Below are 22,022 nucleotides of genomic sequence, written 5' to 3' on the forward strand. Positions count from 1 at the left end.
AGGCAAACGTGGTTTCCTCTGGAACTTCCTCCTACCATTTATTTCTCGACCATGTCAAAAGGTCCAAGGTGCAAATGAGAGATTCTCTTTACGTATCCTCTCTTTTGCTTATTCGGCGTGAACAGAAAGGGGTACCTTGCAGCATGTTTCTAGCGGACGAAACTTCAAGTACATCAAGTGATATCTGCAACTTATTTGCTCAAGCACTTCTCGAGTGTATTTTCAACAGAGACTAATTCATCATAACTAACGTTGAACATCGTAAATATTAGTTTTTCGGACGAAGACATTCTTACTACACAAAAGAAGTTGAAGTCGTCAACATCACCAGAACCAGATGGAATCCTATCGATTGCGCTAAAAAGTGTGCAAATGCCTTGTGTACTCCACTAAAATTAATTTTCAACCAGTCACTATATCAGGCAACATTCCCAACGTGTTGGAAAAAATCGATCATGTTTCCCATCTTTAAAAAAGGCGATAAACAAAACGTAACCAACTATCGTGTAACAGGGGCGTAGCCAGAAAAGTTTCCTGGAGAAGGGGGGGAGGGGGCTTACAAAAAAGTCGGACATTGCCTAACCTTAGGCAGTTTATTCAAAAAATGGGGAATTATTTTCAGTTAAAAGCTATTTAAGTTGAAATTGAGTGTTCTTCATTTGACAAAAAAAATCAAATTGAAATGAAATAGACAAATGTTAAAATTTTGCCTCTCAGTTGGTATCGAGGTATGTTTTATGTTCGAATCTCAGTTGGGAGAGGCTGTAAGAGGGACGGCGGTGGCCATTTGCATTAGATTGAAAGCGGAGGCTAGGAGGATTGGGCTTAAAATAAATGTGTCTAAAATCGAATACATGTATGGTAGAGGCTCAAACAAGACCAAGGTGCGCTTTTCGTGGACGGTAATTGTTGACCGCGACGAACCAGAAGTGGTAGATGAGTTCGTATATATGGGATCGCTGGTGACCGCGGATAGTTACACAAATGAGGAGATCAAGTGACGTATTCAAGCAGAACATCGAGGCTACTTTTTCCTACGCAAAACGGTACGATCAAGAAGCATAAGCCGGCGTACGAAGCTGACAATGTATAACCACCTGCTAGGCCAAGAGTTTTTAGGGATTTGCCAATGCGCACTCAGAACATACGCGCCATTGTGGACCCAACGTGCGATATGGTTTGACCAGGTCTAAACCGACATTTTTTTATTTAAAAAAAACTACAACTTCAGAAACGTCTGAGAAATGGGCAACGAGTAACCCAAGATCGAGTTGAATGAAGCTTAAAACAGCACGAACCACCCCGGCTCTAAACTGCTGACGACGACGAGGATCGTACAACCAGCCCCGCAAATTTTCTTGTGCTCTAAACCAGGACCCGGCATAGTAGAAACATAGAAATGAAGCTAACTTTCTCTTCCCTTCGCAGCATACATGAAGCGGTTAGTTTCATTTGTTGAACAGAACGTTTCAAACGTCACCTGAAGTTGGTGACTGTTTCAAGTGACGACAACTGAAAGTCAGGCACGATTTGTCGATGTTGACTAGGTTACATAATATATGCGTTATATTATATGAAATGTTACTCAAATTCAATGCGTTAAAAGTTACTGGCTTTCAACTGAATTTTTTGAAACGGTGGTTCTACAATTGATGGAGGGACGGGGGAAAGTATTGAATTTTTTTTAGAATGGAGGGGAAAATTATTATTAATGCCTGACCTAAAACCTGCCTGACTTAAAACACGAGTTTGGCCTACTTCTACTGAATAACAACAAACTTAACACAGTTTACTTCGCATTGCTTTAGAGGCATGGAAGGAGGAGCCCAAGCCGATACCGTGTATGCTGATTTAAAAGCGGCTTTCGATCGCGTTGATGACTCTATTTTACTGGCAAAAATTGAACGCCTTAGGGCTTCGCCCAATAGGATAGAATGATTTCAATCATACCTTGTAGGTCAAGCTCTATCTGTAAAAACAGGACGTCATGAATCGCAATGTTTTACAAACTGCTCGGGCCTACCTCAAGGGAGTAGCCTAGGGCCATTATTTTTCTAATTTTTTTAATGTCGTCTGTCATGTTATACCATCAGACCGAAGCTTATTTATTGGAAATATACTCTATCTGAAGAGCAACTCAACAGAGTGGCTGTAGTAAAAGATTTTGTGGCACTTTTGGACAATCAAATGTCCTTCCGGTTTCACAAGTCATTGTCATTGCACAAGCGAACAAAAATTTGGGATTTAACGTAAGAGTTGCCAAAGATTTCACTGATCTGTATTGTTTTGCCTTGTCCGTTCTGTACTGGGAACCTTAGCTGTTATAAGGGCACGGATGTGTGATCAAATAGAATCGAAGCAATTCAATCAAGGTTCTTGCGCTATGCGCTAAGACGTTTACCTTAGCGACACCTAGTGGAGTTACCTTACCACCATATATTGAACGCTGTTAGACATGGCCAGATGAAGGGACATTTCCAGAATAGTTTTTGTGAGAAAGCTACTGACAAGGGAAATTGATTCGCTTTTTATTCTATCAAAAATTAATATTAAAATTCCACCTAGAAGCCTAAGAACATGGGACTTTCTGAGTCTGCAATACCAGCGCACTGAATACAGCTAAAACGAACCCATAAGGACGATATTCAATATTTTTAACAAATTTTTTGAAGATATACCGTGCCTGCGGGTAATTCCGCGCAGCACATTATTCCGCGCACTCATCCTAATAATCAATTTTTCAACAGTAAATTTCACTAAAACATTAATAAGTATACTATCATGGTATACCATGTTCCTTTATTGTTTTTGTTCAAAACTGACAACTTTTGCTTCGCTAGTCTGACCAAACCAAAGGCTATTTCATTGCACGCTGACCAAAACGTGATTTCCGAATGTTTTCTTAACAATTGTTCTAAGCGGAGGTCTAAATTATCGAAAGGTTTTTTTTGCTCCAAAAACTATTTTTATTATGAATTTGTGCTACACAGGTACATAGATGTACATTTAACTGTTTTATGGTAATAGTTATGAATAACTCATTTTTCTGTTTGTTTTGTTTAAAGATTTGTTGTGAGCGGAATTAAGAGCAGATAAATTAGTAATGTTTATAATTCCGCGCAGAATATGCATTACTCTTCAGAAAACTTTGTAGATACGTTGAAGAAAATCAAATAAGGTTGTTTAGTACGGAAATCTGCGAAAATGTTCAGGATTCCGGTCAATACCTTACGGAATGAAAAGCACCAAATGCACAGTTATCCAAAATTAGTGAACCAAAACGTGCGCACTAGAGTAGTGAGTAGGAAATCTTGGTTTTAGGTTTGTGGAACCTTTGCAAGAGTTTCTTGAGATTAAAAGATCTGTCGTTTGGTGGAATTCAACTTTTGATTAATCCCCCTACAAGTGAAATAAAAAACTCATTTTTTTCAGTTTCAATATAATACATTCATGTGTTCTGCGAAGTTTTAGAGCATATTATTATAAGTAATTTTGCTGGAAACAGTAATCTCTATCTCTTCAGCGAAGATAGGAAAATCCTATTTCTAATATATGAATCGTTAAAATCAATTATTCTCTTTTTGTAATTGTTGTATTGTTGTAAAGTTGTACAAATAGTAAAAATACACAATTTTGCTATATATAGCAGGGCTGGAAGTTGGTCACTTTTTAGTGACTTGGTCACTTTTTTCAAGCTGGTCTCTTAAAAGTCACTTTTTTGACCAAAAAGTCACTAAAGTCACTTTTTGCCATCAAAAAGTCACTAAAGTCACTATTTTCAGGGCCCTATTCTGTAAGTCACGTCGAGTGTCACTGCTTGAATAATTCACTTTTGGTATCTTGTAAATCTTACGCGACACCATTTTGTGGAGGAACTCAACCAAGTCGATCGCTACAAAACCGCTACAATAACCGCTGAGCTTGCTTCGCTTAGGTTGTTTATCGCATCGCTATGCTGTCCGTTCTCCTATACTCGACACTCGACAGAAACGAGTCTAGTTGCTGGATGTAACTTATGGAATAGGGCGAATAATTCCATTTTCACTACTGCTAAATAAAACTGCAAAAATTGTTTGGATTTGAAAATATGAAGATTGGAGATCACGTTGTAATCCAGCTTTACAAGCTAGAAAAAATCGATAAAATCGACTTTTTTCTTTAAACACGCCAACATAATATTTCTGAATGTACCACTCAAGTACCACCATTCCATAATTCCATCCAGCAGAAAACCTATTCTTAATTCCAACCCCCCAGCAGAAGAAAATTTGATCTACACTTACATGCTCGAAATTTCACAGCCAGCTGTTTATAGCAAGGGTAAATTTACGGGGCGATCGTCGTCGTCAACAGCATAGAGCCGGGGTGGTTCGTGCTGTTTCAAACAGTCGTCATCGTTCAACTCGATCTTGAGTTACTCGTCCCCAATTTCTCAGGTCGCCAGGCGTCTCAGAGATGTCGCAAGTCAATTTAGACCTGGTCCTTCTTTTTTCTTCGGCTGTGTTTCGTTTACAAACCTGAAAAGTTATAAAAGTCTTTGCCAAGCTACCACCAGCAAAACAAAAAAAAGTTTGTTCCAATACGTTGTGTAGTTTCTGAGAAAAAAATACATAAAGCTTGAAAACCATGGTTTTCCGGGAGCGGCGTTTTATTCCGCCGAAGTTGTTCCACGCCGCACTGGAATGCTTATGTGTATGATCGTTTTTCGTATCAAAATAAGCGGAAAAGACTGCAGAATCAAAATCCGAAGTAAAAAAATGATTTTGAAATGATTTTTTCAAAATTTTTAGTCGTTCATGTCCGCTTAATCTGCTAGTTCAGTTCCTTCTATGCCGTCACGACCAGGAATCCAGTACCGAATGACTAAGTTTACGTGGCTTAGTGGATGTGGCGAGCGAGCAGTTGCGAGCATGTTAGTAAATGTTGGGTGCATAAAAATGATGTAGAACTTAGTGAGGTTAATTTATTGAAATTCAAAAAGCGATCCGATCGAAAAACATGACAGCGGATGTTCCACTAGTAGGTACAAGCTTTGTTTGAGGATGTTTCTACAGTTCTGAAGCAGTACATTAGATCACATGATGTTAATAATGCACAGAAGATTGTGGAGAAGACGTAGCGTAGTAATTTTCAAAAAAAGCCTTGGGCGTAAACGTCTTTCTAAGACTTGACCTTTCTTTATCGTCAGCAAGGCTCAGCATCGTCGAAACAAATAAATGAAACTGACTTTCTCTTACCTTCGCTTCATACTTGCTGACAAAATCCAGAAGGTTTCATTTGTAACCGTCTGCCGCAATTGGGAGTTTTTTATATTGAAAGTTCTACAGTTCCTAAACAAGCAAAGATAGAGGTATACTATATTTGGCGTAGTTGTGTATTTTGATTATTTGTACAACTTTGTAGAAATGAAAAAGTCATACAACAACTACAAAAAGAGCTAAAACAAAGTAACTGAGTTGAACAATTTTTTCAATATTCGGATTTTTCTATCTTCGCTGAAGAGATAGAAAGTTACTGTCGTCAGAAAAATTTCTTATAATAATATACTCTAAAACTTTGCAGAACACATCAATATGTTATATGGAAAATGCCGAAAAATAAATTTTTTATTTTACTTTTAGGGGGATTAATCAAATGTTGAATTCCACCAAAGGATGGAGCTTTCAATTTTAAGCAACACTTGCAAAGGTTTCACAAACACTTCTCCTACTCAAAATTCAAGTGCGCACGTTTTTTTAGTATTGGATAAATGTGAAATGGCATAATTTCAGGATCACAAACGAGAATAAAACTCTAAACTATCGAGTTACGCTGAACGCGTTTAATACCTTTTCAACAATTGTAAATATTTGTGACAGAAAAATAAAGTAGCAAATTTTAGTGATCAATCTAATTATTATCACTAAGTTAATTTTAAAATGTAGCGATTGTGTAATGTAGCGACTGCCTAGATGCTATCCAAGTAAATTTGTCCAAACATTTGAGCTTGAGCCATTTCCCGACTTTTATGCAGTTTTAATCTATTAACGTTGATGATTGCAGTCCATTTCTTATTTAGTTGTGGCCATGTGTTATTATTAGCACTCTTTCTTATTAGGCTCCAAGAGGTTATGTCTATGTTGTCTATGCTTGTCTATGTTGCTAAGTCTGTTTGTCTATGGTTCCAGTTCCTACCAGACGTCCGAATCTAAAATGTACTCGTTTCAATTTTAGACTAATTTTACCTATGGGCTTTTTTTAGCCTTTGTGTCTGTGATTATTACGATAAAAATATAATGCGCGGAATTATATACGCGTCTGAGCGGAATTATAATCAAGTTAAAAATTAGTGCGCGGAATTATGTGCACTGACACGTAACCGCCGGATGCATTTTTTTCTTGTTTACTGGAACTTTACACCAACTGTCATATTTTTCTCATAAAAAGGACTAAAAATCCTATCCGATGGTGAAGTTATGGTTATTCTAACTCACCATTTGAATTTTTTACACAGATCATAACATTGTCTGCGCCTTAAGTGCGCGGAATTACCAGCAGTCACGGTACTTTGACTTTTGCATATCCATCGATAGTTTTAAGATTAGATTAATTAGATGAGATCAACAGATGATGGGGGTTTACGCCCCTTTGAGAATGGCGTATGTAAGACTATCTCAAAGGGGTTTTTCCCCATCCAATGCAATTGAATTCGGGAAGACCTAACTGGCCAGATGAAAAAATAAATAAAATAAAATAAAAAATAACCAAGAAAAACATTATCAAAATATTTTTGCTCTGTTTTTCTTTCTCTTCTGTCTCAAAAGTGATAAATGTTTGAAATAAGTGATTTCTGGGAAAATCGGAACATTTTCCTTAGAGTTTTCTGGGAACAAGGAGATCTTCAATTTTTTAAATACTATTTTGGTTCACAAGTTTATTTCATATGTTCACGTAAAAAACTTGAAAATATTTTTTTTTGTTAGATTATAGTCACTGCAACAGCTTGGGTCATTCGTGACTTCTGCGTGGTTGAATCCGGATCCTCAGCGTGAGAGGCGTGAATGCTAACCACTACACCGGGACTGACCCCTGAACTTGAAAATATTCTTAATATGTTTATTATCCAAGCTTAACATTAAAGATCTACAGCATAAAATAAATCCAAATGCAACATTCCACATGAACCAAAAACTACACTACCAGACTTTATCGTGACCTTATCACAACCACCACCCAAACTCGCACACACACACATACACACGTTCAAGCGACTGCTATCACTCGGGAAAATTAAAGTCAACCCGAGCAAGCCGAATTTTTCGCCTGTTCTTCGCCTTTCACAACAAAAGCTTATTTGGGCTCCTCCACGTTCGGTTCTGTGTCACTTGCTTCAGTAGGAATTTTCTCTTTCATGCGACAGCTTTGTGTGGGCCACCACCACCGTCGTCGGTTCGGTTTTCCCTGGTAGAACTATTTGCAAGTGGAAAAACGCCGCTGCATCTACAGCAGGGGGTTTTCTGCCACACGAAAGAAAATTACTGCGGTTTTGCACATTATATGTAATATCCGTCTAGTCCATAAACGGCAGCCGATTGGTTTCATTCCTGCGGTTGTGTATGTGCCATGAATGAGTTATTTGCCAACGAGACTGAACAAGCTAGTGATATTAATGATGTTATTGTGCGCCACAACACCCTGAATCGACGATCAAGTTCAAGGATCAAACTGACCGTCGCGCATCACTAAATGTTGTATGTTCTAGTTAGTGTCGGCAGGCAGCACATTATTCTACGGTCAAGCTTACCTTCCTATACATGGCGGATGGTAGTGCCACGTACGCTCCGTTGAATGGAAAAGTTAAAGAAAGATTTAAACATTTTCATCCTAGACGATAGCTATGTACATCGCACAGCGGCTGCATCATTGTACGAGGACGAGCGGATGTACGGCGAACATGGTGGATCACCGCTTCGCATCTCGTACACACCTCCGCCGATTCTTTCCGCTCGGGATAAGCCAAGTGCCAACACAGGGATACTGCTCAATCACATTGTCCCAGTTGAGCGGCCCGACTGTGTATCGGTGCATTCTGCCAGTCAGTCAATTGCCACCGCCACCACCATTGCCATCACCAATGATGCCATGAATCAAGTTACCACCCTCGGTAGTGATCCACTACATGGGACAGAATCGAACCGAGTTTGTTGCAACCCAGTCGCGATAGATAGTACCAATACCGAGTTCCTGATCTGCGACGACGATTGTTTTCCACAGAATGAAATCCTCGGTACGTATGAATGGGTTTTCAAGGCTGGTGAAATATTTGCAAGACTGGTTTGGTGTCGTGTTGATAACGCGTAGCTACTTTTGGAACAGAATCAAGTGGTGAAAAAATGGCGTTCTGAAATAGTATACAGCAGTAGACGGTGTGATGTGCAGTAACGAATGACGTGTTTTCGAAGTACCGCTGTTCAAATAAGACATACAGAATAGTGTAAGCTATTGTAAGGGTATGGCTGTTTCGTGAAAATTAACGAACTGAGCTATCGTCGAAAATGCATGAGGGAAATGTGTTTTTTATATCTTGGCGTGAAACTATGGATATACATATAACAGTAGATATAACGAATAATTTAAAAGTGGATAACAAGATACTTTGATGGTTTGAAAAAAATTCAGTCGTTTGCCGACTATATTAATATTGAATAGAGAGGGCAATTTGCCATTTGTACCAACATTTTTTAAGCGTTTTTTATTCAGAATGGTCTAAATAGTTTTTTACCTGCTAAACTGATGATGATATTTCTTAATATATTTTGAATAATTACTTATTCACTCACATTCCATTTCTTTTCCCACTTGCAGATGATCCGCATTTCAGTGACCTCGTGTACTCGGCAGAGATTGCCATCGATGCCGGCATCTATCCGGAGCGCATCTACCAGGGCAGCAGTGGGTCTTACTTCGTCAAAAATCCCGCAAATGTGAGTATACCATCGTCGCTGGCTATCGATTGTCGTGGCATAGCCACCCCCTCCCAAAACGCTCTATTCGACGGGAAAAGACTGACAGAAATAGTCTATTCCATTTCCTGCAGCAGTGAGCGAATAATAAAACAATAATCGTGATTGCAATTCATCTCATTAAATTAGTCGGTGGCCCATCAATCGAATTACACTTCGTACATGGAAAAAAGAGATTCACTCTCGTCTCCGTGTCTATTCTGGCGTCATTTGTCTTGGCGGATGTGACAGAGTCGTTAAGCGGAAATGAGTTTGGTCAATATTTTCTGGTACGAAGCGGAAACACAAGGTTGCAAGGTGCTTGCTAATTTTAACGAGGTGAATTAACGGGTGGGTCTGCTTCGTTTGAGACTTTACGAGTGCGTACCTTGGTATCAATCATACAGTCACCGTTTAAGGGAGTTCGACCTTCTAGATGAAAAAGCGTTACTTTGCGGTTACTTAGCATGGTTTAGTTTAGAATGCGCTTAGAAGCATTCCATGATTAGTTGGACCAGTAAAACTGTAACCGAATGGTTCCTGGGAAATAGTATGACGTTCTTATTATGCAAGTTTTACAGAATAAGTTCTCCATGAGACATATTCTGTTTTTTCCAAAAATAAATATTAAATTTTGTTACCGTTCATCAGTTTCTCTGTGGAGTTACGTTACGTTTGTGTACTTTGTAGCTATATCAGAACTTAAGCAACATGGTTATTGCGAGGAAACAAAGCAAAGCCTAGGTGCTGCACTCCGTTATCGAAACTTGACCTTCTGTTTTTTTATACGACGTTTTTATACGTTGGAGTACAGGACAATTGCGGGGCTAGTGCTACGATCCTATTGACTCTAATAGCCTCTCTCTATCGAGCTGCGAGGAAACGAAAAAAATATTGCGAGGAACCAGAAATTAAATAAAAAAGAAAACTTTCCAATTAAATTCTACTATGTATATTTATTCGCGACAGATACGTATTTCGCCTACGACTTGCAGGTTTCATCAGTGTCTGTTTTCGAACTTCGAACGTATCTATCGCGAATAAATATGCATAGTAGAATTTAATTGTAAAGTTTTCTTTTTTGTTTAATGTCAAAGTTCGTATTCTACTAAGACGCTCCAAAAACTTCAGTCACTTGCGAGGAAACGTTTTTGACTTCAAAAACGATTTTGAACAATTTGCAAAAAACTGGGTTCACAGAAAAGCGCAATAATTGGGTGTCGTATGAATTGATCGTAAACAATTAATGGAATCTGCAATTCTCTTCTGAAACGCAAGAAATTCGAGCCATTTCTGAAGTGAAACGGGCGTTGGAAAATTGATCTCTTAAGATAGTGGTGTCCGAAAAAGATCATGGTCTTAAAGAAGGTACCAAAGCAAGGGCTAACGGTGAAGAAGATGATGCTATGAGCGTTTGCGGCTCCAGGAAGCTCAGTTGAAAAAAACAACGCCGCTGGGTGACTTATAAAACTTTGTCCTTCGATCGAAAGATGCTGGTATACTGAAAACAACGCCGCTAAATACTTTCTTAAAAACTTTCTTTCTTTCTGCTCGAATCAGGAGATATACATACATGAAGTTACGAAATCCGACGTCCCTCAGGCGTTGTACAAAATACACCAGCGCGAGTATCCGTGGGATCATTTATTTATTTATTCATTCACTTGCACATTCACAAAGTCAACAGATTTCTTGATCCTAATGACTACTTAAAACCTACTAGCTAATACCCTGAAGCAGGATTTTAGCACGTTACGGCTGACGCCAAAATCGAAACAGGGTATGAAACGGTTAAAATTACGTTGTAAAAGCCCCCCGTCATAGTGCTATTAAAGGTGATATAATTGGTTCTCCGGTGTGATATACGCGAAAATGAATTATTCCGTCGATATGATATCGATTCTCTCTAAGATCCCATGGCAGTCAATCCGGGACGTCAAAACATCCGATATGAAGCCAGCTTTGATTACGTCCCAACGTGTTTGCAGAGAGTCCAGGTTGAATAGTCAGCAAGGCTGTTCGAAGCTTGGCAACCGGGTCGGTTCGTTTCATGGACACCTTCGGAGCGCAAAGTGAATGAAATTCCGCTGCACCGTCGCAATACGGGTGATGCCGTTTCGGTAATACGGGCATCATACGGGTGCGCAGTATACGGGATTTGAGTGAATTAACGCACTGTAGAGCGATTTCAAACAGTATTATTGAAGTTTTTGGCGATACGCATGATGAATCTTGAATTCCTGAAAGCCTTGTCGACAACGAAAAAGGCGTGTTGTTTGAAGGTCAATTTAAAGTCGAGTTGTACCCCGAGATCTTTGACGCATTCTGCACGTCGTAAAGGTATGCTTAATAGTCGGTATTCGAAGACTATCGGATTCAACTTTCTCGCGAACGTAATCACTTCGCATTTATCGTGGTTCAGTATTGGACGATTGTTTATACACCATTCGATGAATATCGGCAGCTGCTCCTGGAGGGTGAAACTATCAGATGAGTCATTGAATTTTGCGAAATTCAAATCGTCGGCGAACTTAATTCGAAGACTTTTGAGCGTAAGTCGTTAAAATAGATAAGAAAAAATCAACGGTCCGAGATGGCTACCTTGCAGAATTACGGAGAAAGCGGTGAAAGCCGGCGAAAGCGACCCGTCGATAGATTCATTGATAAGACGATTCGACAGTGTGATTTAAACCACTGAAGCAGGGCTCTCCAATGCCGAGTTTGTCTAGTTTAGCGATGGCGATTTGATGATTCAGCTTGTTAAAGGCAGTGGAGAGGTTCGTGTAGACGACGTCTGTCTGAGAACGGTCGTCGAAAATCGCTGATTTTCCCCATAGACCAGCACATACCCAAGCAGCACTATTTTTTGCATGAAGTGTTATGCAGCTGTAATTGAAACATTCAAATATGGTAGAAATTCGCATCCGTTACCTTTATTAAACTGTTAAAAAGCAAAACAAAGCCTAGGTGCTACATTCCGTTATCGAAACTTGACCTTCTGTTTTTTGTACGACAGACCTCGCAGCCCGCTGTTAGAGTGCAGGACAATTGCAGGGCCAGTTGCTACGATCCTATTGACTCTAACAGCCTCTCCCAATCGGGATTCGAACATACGACGACTGGCTTCTTAGGCCAGCATCATACCTCGGGGCCAACTGGGAGGTTATTGAACTGTTGTGTCTGAAAAAGCGCAAGAGGTGGAGTCTATGTGAAACCAATTGTTACACAGATGTTTCATGAAACATCAATGTGCGTTATCTAAATACAAGCAGCTATTCATGCCTACGAAACTAAAAGAGGTTTTTAGCCTGTTCGCACCTATACGAAATCCTATGCCGCATTGTCAAAACCTGCGTGAAAAGAAAAACAAAAATACTTCTGTTTTTTTCTCGTACAAAAACCAAAGAGTTATCAGCGTAGTCGCGAATTATGTTTAGCGGGAAACAAATTTGCTCTCTGATCTCCAGGACAAAAAGAATTTATATTAATATCCTTAATCCGAAACAAAACTAGTGTTTGGGTCTATTATAACTTAATCTTCACGCCATACAAAATTTATCGTGCAAAATATAATTTTGCTTCGTACCATTTCATGCACCTCGTGAAATTTGTTAATTTATTAATTTTCAAATATAAAAAATAACGCCACTTTGCTTGATGCCACCGCGCGAACGAAAGGAAATAGGAAAAAAAATCGCTTCCTTGCTCTAGCGTTCAAGTAATTCCACCGCCAGCACAATAAATATAATGAAAGCAAAAAAAGATGTAACACCTGATGCTTTAAGTAAAACTTCTCCTGGCAGGATCGCCAATGTGGAATCTGCAAGCCGCAGCCACTAAATTCACTCGAAAGACGCCGGAGACTGCCACTACGTCTTACCTGTTGGACTGCCTGCGAATGAATCTTGCCGATCGATCTTGCTAGAAAACCGAAGAAGATGCGCTAGTGAATGATATTATCTCGATAATGTGCCGCACAAGTATCAATGTATACTGATGCGAAGGGGAACCATTAAGTGGCGATAACGTTAATGTTAACGAAGAACTATAATTAACTCGCAATGGGTAGTCTCGCTTGTATTCCATACCGACACCTATATAAAAACACGTGGCTACGCATTGTCGTGCATGAAAAATTACAGTATTTAGTTTGATATGTCGACCATTTTTCTGTCCATTCTCGCTTCAACCTATCAATTGTTGGCGATATAGCAAACGGTAATAGTCTTGCAAACTAAGAACATCTTACTCTAGATCTACGTTTGTTCCGCTTTACCGTCGATGTCCTGGTTGACCGTAATTCTGCTCCCCAACCTTAAAAGACATTTTCAAGAAGGTCTAACTCCCTTGAGTAAAATTACTGACTAGACATAGGTCGAACCGTTATGATATTATTCCATTACTTGATTCACAGAAAATCGTTGCAGTCTTCAAACCAAAGGATGAAGAACCGTACGGGAGGTTGAATCCAAAATGGACCAAATGGATGCACAAGTTGTGCTGTCCGTGCTGCTTCGGTCGAGCGTGTCTGATTCCGAATCAAGGGTAAGAAATGGTTTCGAGTGACAATTCATAGAATTATTTTTAAAGAAATATTCCATTTTAGATACCTTTCCGAAGCGGGAGCGAGCCTAGTAGATCAAAAACTGAACTTGAACATTGTACCAAAAACTCGCGTAGTGCGGCTGGTTTCGGAGACTTTCAACTATCCCAGATTGGATCGCCAAAAAGCACGGATCAAAAAAACCATCAAGGAACGAATACCGGCTGCCCGGTTCAATCGAATGAGCCTTCCGCCTAAAACCGGTTCTTTCCAGCTGTTTGTGGACGGTTACAAGGATGCCGACTACTGGCTGCGGCGTTTCGAACAAGAACCCCTACCTACACGATTAGGACAAAAGTTCCAGATTCAATTCGAACGACTTGTGGTGTTGGATTACATCATTCGGAACACCGATCGAGGCAACGACAACTGGCTGATTAAATACGAACAACCCACTATTGTGCCACAAAGTAATGGAAGCACGCCGAACGGTATGCCACGTAGCAACAGCCGACTGGAGATGAACGAAAATACGGACTGGAATCTTGTTCAACTGCCGGAGATTAGAATCGCTGCAATCGACAACGGGCTGGCGTTCCCGTTCAAGCATCCCGACTCATGGCGGGCCTATCCCTATCATTGGGCCTGGCTGCCCCAGGCCAAGGTTCCCTTCAGTCAGGACATCAAGGACCTTATATTACCGTCGCTGTCCGATCTGAATTTCGTCGAAGAATTATGCAACGAGCTGTACGAACTGTTCAAGCAGGACAAAGGCTTCGATCGTGGCCTGTTCGAGCGGCAAATGTCTGTGATGCGCGGTCAGATCCTGAATCTGACACAAGCCCTGAAGGACGGCAAGAGTCCCGTTCAGCTAGTGCAAATGCCGGCTGTCATTGTTGAGCGGTAAGTAGTTGGTTGATTCCATTTCTTTTCATTTCTTATGGGCATAAAAGTAACCGCCCATTTTCAATAATTGTGTTAAACGCAAAAAGTACAGTAAGAAGGTATGTTAAGGCAAGGATTTACTTTCGATATCAGACTATGCGGACAATACTTTAGACTTACCACCAATATTGTTTTTTGACCTTGTCAGCTTACGAGTAACTCGGAAAATTTCAGTTGAAGTATGAACAATATTTATCTAAGCTTTTTAGCAAAGCTTACAGTAATAGTTTTACTTAACTATACATAAACCATCGCGAGAGAATAGGGAACACCTTCATGTTTAAACCTTGATACCCGTTAGCGGATACCTACGAACTATTAATCGTAATGTGTTTATTATAGAAAATTACACAAATCATTTTTCTTTCAGCAACTGATAAACTTCCTAGCATTTGCAAAAACACTCAAGTTCTTTCTTCACTCTTCTTAACCTTGATTCCTTTTTCTGAAACAAACATACGTACGCAGATCAAAGGTGAACCCCGGTTCGGCAAGGTTTTTTTCATTCCAGCAGCGCTTCCAAAACAAAAGCCCGTTCTTTTCTTGGTGCTAAAGGATTGCCTACATCGGAACAAACGCTTTCCTGCTCCAACGGCTAGAATAGATAGGCGGTGAAATGGCTGTGCGAGTATCAAGGTGAAATGAGTAAATTGGTACCGGCAGGATGATGTTGTTACTCAATGGTGATAATGCACGTACCATTGGACAGCCAGCAGACTGTTAGGAAGAACATGTTCCGAGAACACTGTTTGTTTGTATGTAAAATAAAAAATCGTTATAAAATTCATATGGAAACAAATCTATTTGTATTTATCAATAAATAATACTATAGTTTAATAGTGCAAAAATAGTAATCCACTAATCACATCAATTGAAACCACAATTTTAATAATGGGTAATTTCACCAGAATATTATGCAGCTATTACTTCTAATTTCAAAATGTTTCACTGTTGGAGATTATTTTGAAATTTAGCGAGTAGCGAAACACTCCAAAAATGCAAATCGCAAATCACTGTGGTTAAATCGCTCAGTGATTATTATTTACAAGCCTTTTCCTTTGTTGTATATATTGCTCAAAACATGAAAATTTGTTGTACCAAAAAGTAAACTATTTAATCTTGTGATTCATCCTGATTTTTCAAAAACCAGCCCTGCATGTTTGCACTATATTCAGTAAGTAGAGAATCTGAAAATCAATACTAGTCTTATGTAATGGAAGGAAACGTTATCCCAGGTTGTTCGAGGTTGGAAAGCTCATAGACAACAACAGAACGTATAAGGAATTTGATAAAAGGATACGAGATTGTACCGATAGGTCCAAAACAATTTACTTAGAGAAATTGATCAAATTTTTCATACCCTTATAACAGAAACAAACTATAGGCTAGTTGCATCTTGGTAGTTAGATAGGGTTCCTAGTATATAAATCCATTGAAACCGACTACGCGATAAAAAAAAGAATCCGAATAACTAGAAACAACAGAATTGTGTATTTTAAATCAAGCCCCAAATGTGAACATTGCTAGTTTTAGTTGAACTTCATCATCACACGAAGTGCAGTCCTCGATACGCCAACGGCATTATACAATCAATTAGTTTCGGTGACAATTTAATAATAACCCATCCAACGGAAGTCGGTTGGTTAGTCTTTTCTCGATGACAGCCTTGGTTATAATCTGGGTCTGCTTGAAATTGTGTCAATACCAACGTTCATGGAACGAGTTGATTAGAAAAATTTAGTCAAAAGTGGTCGCGAAGTGGTGAATAGATAAAAATAATTCGATGTATATCTCATTGACGATATACCAGAAGGAGATGGACTGTGAACTAACCTATAGGAGTTCTAACGGGCGATGGTAGCTCCTCAAAATTTGGTCTTCAAAGGATCAAGCGATTACAAATTACAAATTGGACAAATAGCGCCGCATACACGACAAATAAAACCGAAGAGAAGCGTTAGCGACGGTATTTCATTGGGAAGCCTAGAGGATATGGAAAGAGTAGAAACCGAAAGAACGGACAAATGAAACTCTTTTATTTTTCATTTATAAAAAGGGCGGTCTGCACGACTGCTGCAATTATCGTAACATACCGCTGAACAACGTCGCCTAAAAATACTTTTTCAATCATGTTACTATCATGTGATAGCAAGAGATTTCATACGAGAATACCGAGCATGTTGATGGGATTTTGCAGCATTCATTACAGAACGATTTTGAAAATTCGACAGATCAAACGGAAAAGTAGGGAATACAACGTGTTCACGGATAAGACATCTTCTAGGAGTCAAAGAATAAATTTCAAAAGAACATGTCCGGGACCTAGAAACCGCCACAAGACTTCTAAAAGAAACGCGATAGCCACCAATCGCCTTTCTGTCGAATGCTGATGTTTTTTAAAATGCTAAATGGCATTTATTCAGAACGTTCGCCCAGTTAGCTCCGGGGTACGATGCTGGCCTCAACAAGCCAGTCGTCGTATGTTTGAATCTCGACTGGGCGGAGCCGCTACAGAATTAATAGGATCTTTGCACTAGCCCCATAATTTTCCTGTACTCTAATAACCGGGGTAGTGACCCATACAAGTACTTAAGCTTTAAGGTGATTTCATAAATCCGCTTGTCTCCATTTTACCCCATGGGCTCGTGAAGCTATGGGAATTTAAAGCTTGCATATGCGATAACTAAGCGAATAAAGGTTCAAGAGATTTGCGGTCTTCTGCAAAAACGTATTTTGAGTGCTTCGATAATTGCCTAGCCTAGAACATTGTATTCTTAAAAATAAAAAAAAAAAAACAAAAACTTTCGAACAGTGTCTGTTCGAAAACAGACATTGAGGAAGCCTGCAAGTCGTAGGCGAAATACGTATCTGTCATTGAATAAAATACACATAGTAGAATTAAATTGGATAAGTTTTCTTATTTTTTATTTTTAGGTTTCGTATTCTACTAAGACGCTCCAAAAACTTCAGTCATTGTATTCTTGTTAAATGCACCTAAGAAAAGCTAAGTATGTAAAACTAATTTTCAAAGAAGTTTTTAAGAATACGCCCTATAGTTCAGCACTCGACAAAGAGAGAAATTTTATTTCTTCAGCAAAGTTGCTTGATCTTATATTATTATTTTTTTTTTTTTGAAACGGTGCTTCTACGTGGTAGATAGCAGTGTCCCAGTACCTGATCTCCAATAGGAGAAATTGGATTGCTGAAGACTAACAAACTCACCGATATGGAACGCCTACATTGAGTTATTTCCAAGGTTTGGGGGAGGAGAAGCTACCGGAGGAATGGATAGAAGAAGTTGTTTGTCCCATCTACAAAACGGGTAATCGGCTTGATTGCTGCAACTAATGCTGTATAACACCTGTAAACGCCGCCTACATGGAACTCGTCCAGATCCTGTTTCGCCGACTGTCGCCGAGAGCACATGGTTTGGTAGGGAATTATTAGGCGGGCTTAATGGGAGTTTACATCATTGCGGACCAACTTTTTACCATCCGACGGATCTTGCAGAAATGTCGGAAGTAAAACGTGCTGTCCCATATCTTTATTGGCTTCAAACCAACACACGATAAGGTCGACACGGACCCGCTATGTTCGATAGTGAAGGAACATGGTCTTCCAGACAAACTGCCATGACTGATCAGGTGCTCCATTGGATCGAGTAATGTGTTTTGTGCGCATCACAGGGGCACTCTCGAGTATCTTCGAGATGCGATGAGGGCTGAGAAAAGGTGGTGGCTTATCCTGTACGCTTTTCAACATGGCATTCACAGTGACTAGCAAAGGCAGGCAACTCCTATGCTACACAAATGACTTCGATATCATTGCCGGGAATTTTGCAACGACTGAGGTAATTTACGCCAGACTGAAAGCGGAGGCCAGAAGGATTGAGCTAGAAATAAATGCGTCGAAAACCAAATACATGCGCACAATGCGCACCTCCAACGGACGGTAGCCGTTGGCCGTGATGAACTAGAAGTTGTTTATAAGTTCGTGTATTTCGTGGATCGCTGGATAACAACACTAGTGAGGAGATGCAGTGGCGTACCCAAGCAGAAAATCGGAAATACTTTGCCTTTCGCAAAGTGTGGTGCTGATGAGTAGGAAATCGAGAAGGAATCCAAACTGACAGCATCGAGTAGCGGAGGCGTATAAATGACAAGCTACAGGCACTACTTGGAGAGATTCCCATCGTACATCTGGCGAAAGTCGATAGGCTTCGTTGGGCCAGGCACGTTCAAGAATGCCGGATGACAGTGCAATGAAAACGATTCTCTTCAACAACAGAGGAGGTCGAAAGCGACTTGTGACTTCTGAGACGACTGGGAGATTGGCGACAAGTGGTTCAAGATCGCGTAGAATGGAGTCGACTGCCTGAAATAGCAAGATCCATCGTCGTCGCCTTAGGGCAAGTATAAGTCCCCGTTTACCGATTCTCCGATGGTCAAAGCTGTCAGGCAAGCTTCCAGGCTTTTGACTTCGTCAAACGGAACTACAATGAAGATCTGGCTATAAACTCCGCTATATCCAAATTTCGCCACATGCTGTTCGGCAGAAAATTCGGGCATCCATCGTCCGATGAAGCAATAAAAGCGCTATAAAATCATCGACTTCTTAAGCAATTCGTTTTCTCTTATCAGTTGGAACTCTCCTATAACTGTACCTAATATGATTTCCATTCTCTAAAGGTATTTCATGACTCATGAGAAAGCAAAGTCAATAACCAGGCAGTACACAGTATATTTAAGAAAAAAATAAAATAATCTTTAAGAATAGGTTGTCTATTTCAAGTTGAAGGCCTTGTCACTGGGTTAGACCCAGTGTTTTGATGTGAAGAACATTTTTTTATGAGTTCCTATGGTGTCGTGTTGGCTTAGACATTTCACCCTGACTTCCTCGATGTCTGGACCTATATCTGGATTCCGCGGGTATAAATTCAATATTTTTTCATCAGAAGAAAGATATTTTTATATGAATTTCATCGGTTTGGGTACCGTCAAACGGGGTAACTTGCAACAGTTCTCAACTATGAGTGCAAGTGAAAACTTATCTGTAGTACATTTGAGGACATTTAATTAACACAAAGTTATTAGGTCTAGTATAGAACAATTTCACATATTGAGAAAAAATATGCGATCAATATTGGCTGTTGTAAACTAATTTGTTACTGGTAACCCCTTAAACGGGGTAACTTGCAACAAGCAATATTTTTTGGAAATTGAACGAATTTAAAGATTTGTATGAAATTCTTTTGACTTGAATATGCAAATGATAATCCGACTTGCGATTTTTAATGCTTTTGCTATGAATATACGCATAAATGTCCTAAGTCACGTTGGTGAAAAAAATTCATGAGCCCCGTAACGGAAATTACAGAAATAACTTTTTATATTATTCATGCAGTTTATATTCCTTGTCTGGATCCTTTAGAGCTGCCTTCTTTAAGGACCATTCATATATTACGTAACGCACTTAGGGAAGCGAGAGTTGTGTAGCAACGCATTACACGTTGTATATCCACTATGCAAAATCACGTCATGAAGTGGAGCGGTAGAGTTAAAAATCATCGATATTTTGGTTACGTAATATATGAATGTTCATTACGTTACGAGTGATCGTAATTAGACACAGTCATATTGCTGGTCGATTCTCTCAGTGAGGTTATTTTCTTTTTAGCCTCTTCTATGGCCATTTTCAATATTTCCAGAGAAAAACTGGCATATTTCCGACTTACCGAAAGTATCTTACACTCTTCAGGTGTGCTTTAGTATTGTTTGATGCAAAATTAAATGATAACTTGCCTTTTGAAGTTAACGGAACACAGCTTTTTATATCTACCAGCTGTTGCAAGTTACCCCGTTTAAGTACTTGTTTTACAAATAATGTGGTAACAAGTAAGATAAACAAAACTAGTCATCGTAAATCGATTATTTTGTTTCCTTATTGTTCATTTTGCTATAAAAAATGTATATTAGGCTTCTTTTATTTGAAGTGCCTGTGGGCGACACAAACGTTTTACTGACGAAAAATTGACGATGAATTTGACACCATCTTGTCGAATTTTTTAAAAATCGCCAAAACCGCAGAAAATCAACATAACAGTATCTATGGCTTCTTTGAACTGTTAACAACAAGATTCAGTGACTGATATAGATTAAAAATTGAAGTAACAGATCAAAAAGTACAGTAAATTGGATCGATCTAGTGTTGTTGCATGTTACCCCGCTGTTGCAAGTTACCCCGTTTGACGGTACTCTACTTATTTGTTTCTCACAGCTTTAGTCAATTGAAAATGAACGCAACGAACCGTAAAAATTAGGGTAAAATGTGTTTCATTGCTGCAATTCTATCGAATAAGCTTATAAATTTGGACAAAACTTCTAGCAAACGACACGTGTCGTGAACAAACACCATACCTATTGGAATTCTTATAAAAATATCTTTCTTTTGACTTTTGACATAAGATTAGATCAAGCCCAACGACATTTGGAAATAGTAACGACATTTGGAAATAGTAGAAGTAAACGACCAGGTTGGCACAAATCCTATTTATGAAACCCTGACCCTGACCATTTTCGTTTCAAATTATTATACATTTTTTATAAAATTTCTCTTCCAGAAATGAACAACTGTAAGTGAACAAATATATTGAGCGTTACTTTCTAGTTCACCCAACAACGGGCCAACAAATCAAACCAAAAAAAAAAACAAACCTTTAAAATGGGGTTGTGGCGCACCGGAATTACTCAACCATGACGCGCCACTGAGCACGAAAGTCGAAAAATTCACATTCTCGCCCCTAACTGCGCCTGGCTCGGTTACAACGGAAATAGAAGATCGGTTTTTAGGGTGATGAATTAGATGGTGATACTCCTGGTTTTTCGATATTTTCTCAAAAAAAAAGAGCCGAATGGATCGGATTCGATGGACGGTACGTCGCCGTTGAGTGAAGGAAAACTTTTGCTTTCCATGCTAGATATAGTTTCCACGTCCTTTTTCGTTGTCCTACTCAAATTTATGGCTCCCGAGCATTCGTGCAACCAGCCAGTATTACAACACACCACCACCACGAGGTCAGGCGGATGCCAGGCCAGGTCAGGTACGGCCTATTCTGCCTAAAATAAATAGGTACTTTTCTTTCAGTCGTTGCTCGTCGGCTGCGTGGTTCACGTCGCGGTGCAGCATTTAGGTACCTTACATCCACCGTGGCGGAAGTCATTCGCGATTTCGAACCAGTTCGGTTAGTTAGTTTGTATATAACGTTTGCTATTTTTCGTACGGGTGTGTTAATTGTTTGATGTTGTGTTTTTTGCGAATCATCTGACTGAAGGATAGCATTGATAAACCTGAGCCGTAATCGAAAAAGTTTTATTATCGATTGAAATGATATTGATACCGTACTAACGGTTTTGAAATAAGGTCATTTAAAAGTGAAAGTGCTGCCACAAGAAGTGTATCTAATTGAAAAGAAAAAAAAATACTTGTTATGAAGTGAATTAAAAATCGTTAAGCAGGATAATAAGCTACGAATAGCAAACCAATCCGACTTTCAA

At 39.4% G+C, this 22,022-nt stretch overlaps 1 protein-coding gene across 2 annotated transcripts in view; it reads left to right on the forward strand.

Annotated features, from left to right (window-relative positions):
• Nucleotides 1–16,097, forward strand: part of LOC128742065 (phosphatidylinositol 4-kinase type 2-alpha) — a 31,012-nt gene extending 14,915 nt beyond the window's left edge. The window contains exons 1-5 of one of the 2 annotated variants that reach the window (XM_053838263.1): nt 7,342–8,266; nt 8,845–8,963; nt 13,396–13,526; nt 13,588–14,427; nt 14,938–16,097. In XM_053838263.1, coding sequence (XP_053694238.1) covers nt 7,828–8,266; nt 8,845–8,963; nt 13,396–13,526; nt 13,588–14,427; nt 14,938–15,022 — 1,614 coding nt within the window. In that variant the 5' untranslated portion in view covers nt 7,342–7,827 and the 3' untranslated portion in view covers nt 15,023–16,097. Of the gene's footprint in view, nt 1–7,341; nt 8,267–8,844; nt 8,964–13,395; nt 13,527–13,587; nt 14,428–14,937 lie in introns of those variants that run through there. The other variant, XM_053838262.1, reaches the window with a different exon arrangement.
• Nucleotides 16,098–22,022: the final 5,925 nt, after the last annotated feature.

The sequence above is a fragment of the Sabethes cyaneus genome, chromosome 3 (assembly GCF_943734655.1).
Source record: "Sabethes cyaneus chromosome 3, idSabCyanKW18_F2, whole genome shotgun sequence".
NCBI lineage: Eukaryota > Metazoa > Arthropoda > Insecta > Diptera > Culicidae > Sabethes > Sabethes cyaneus.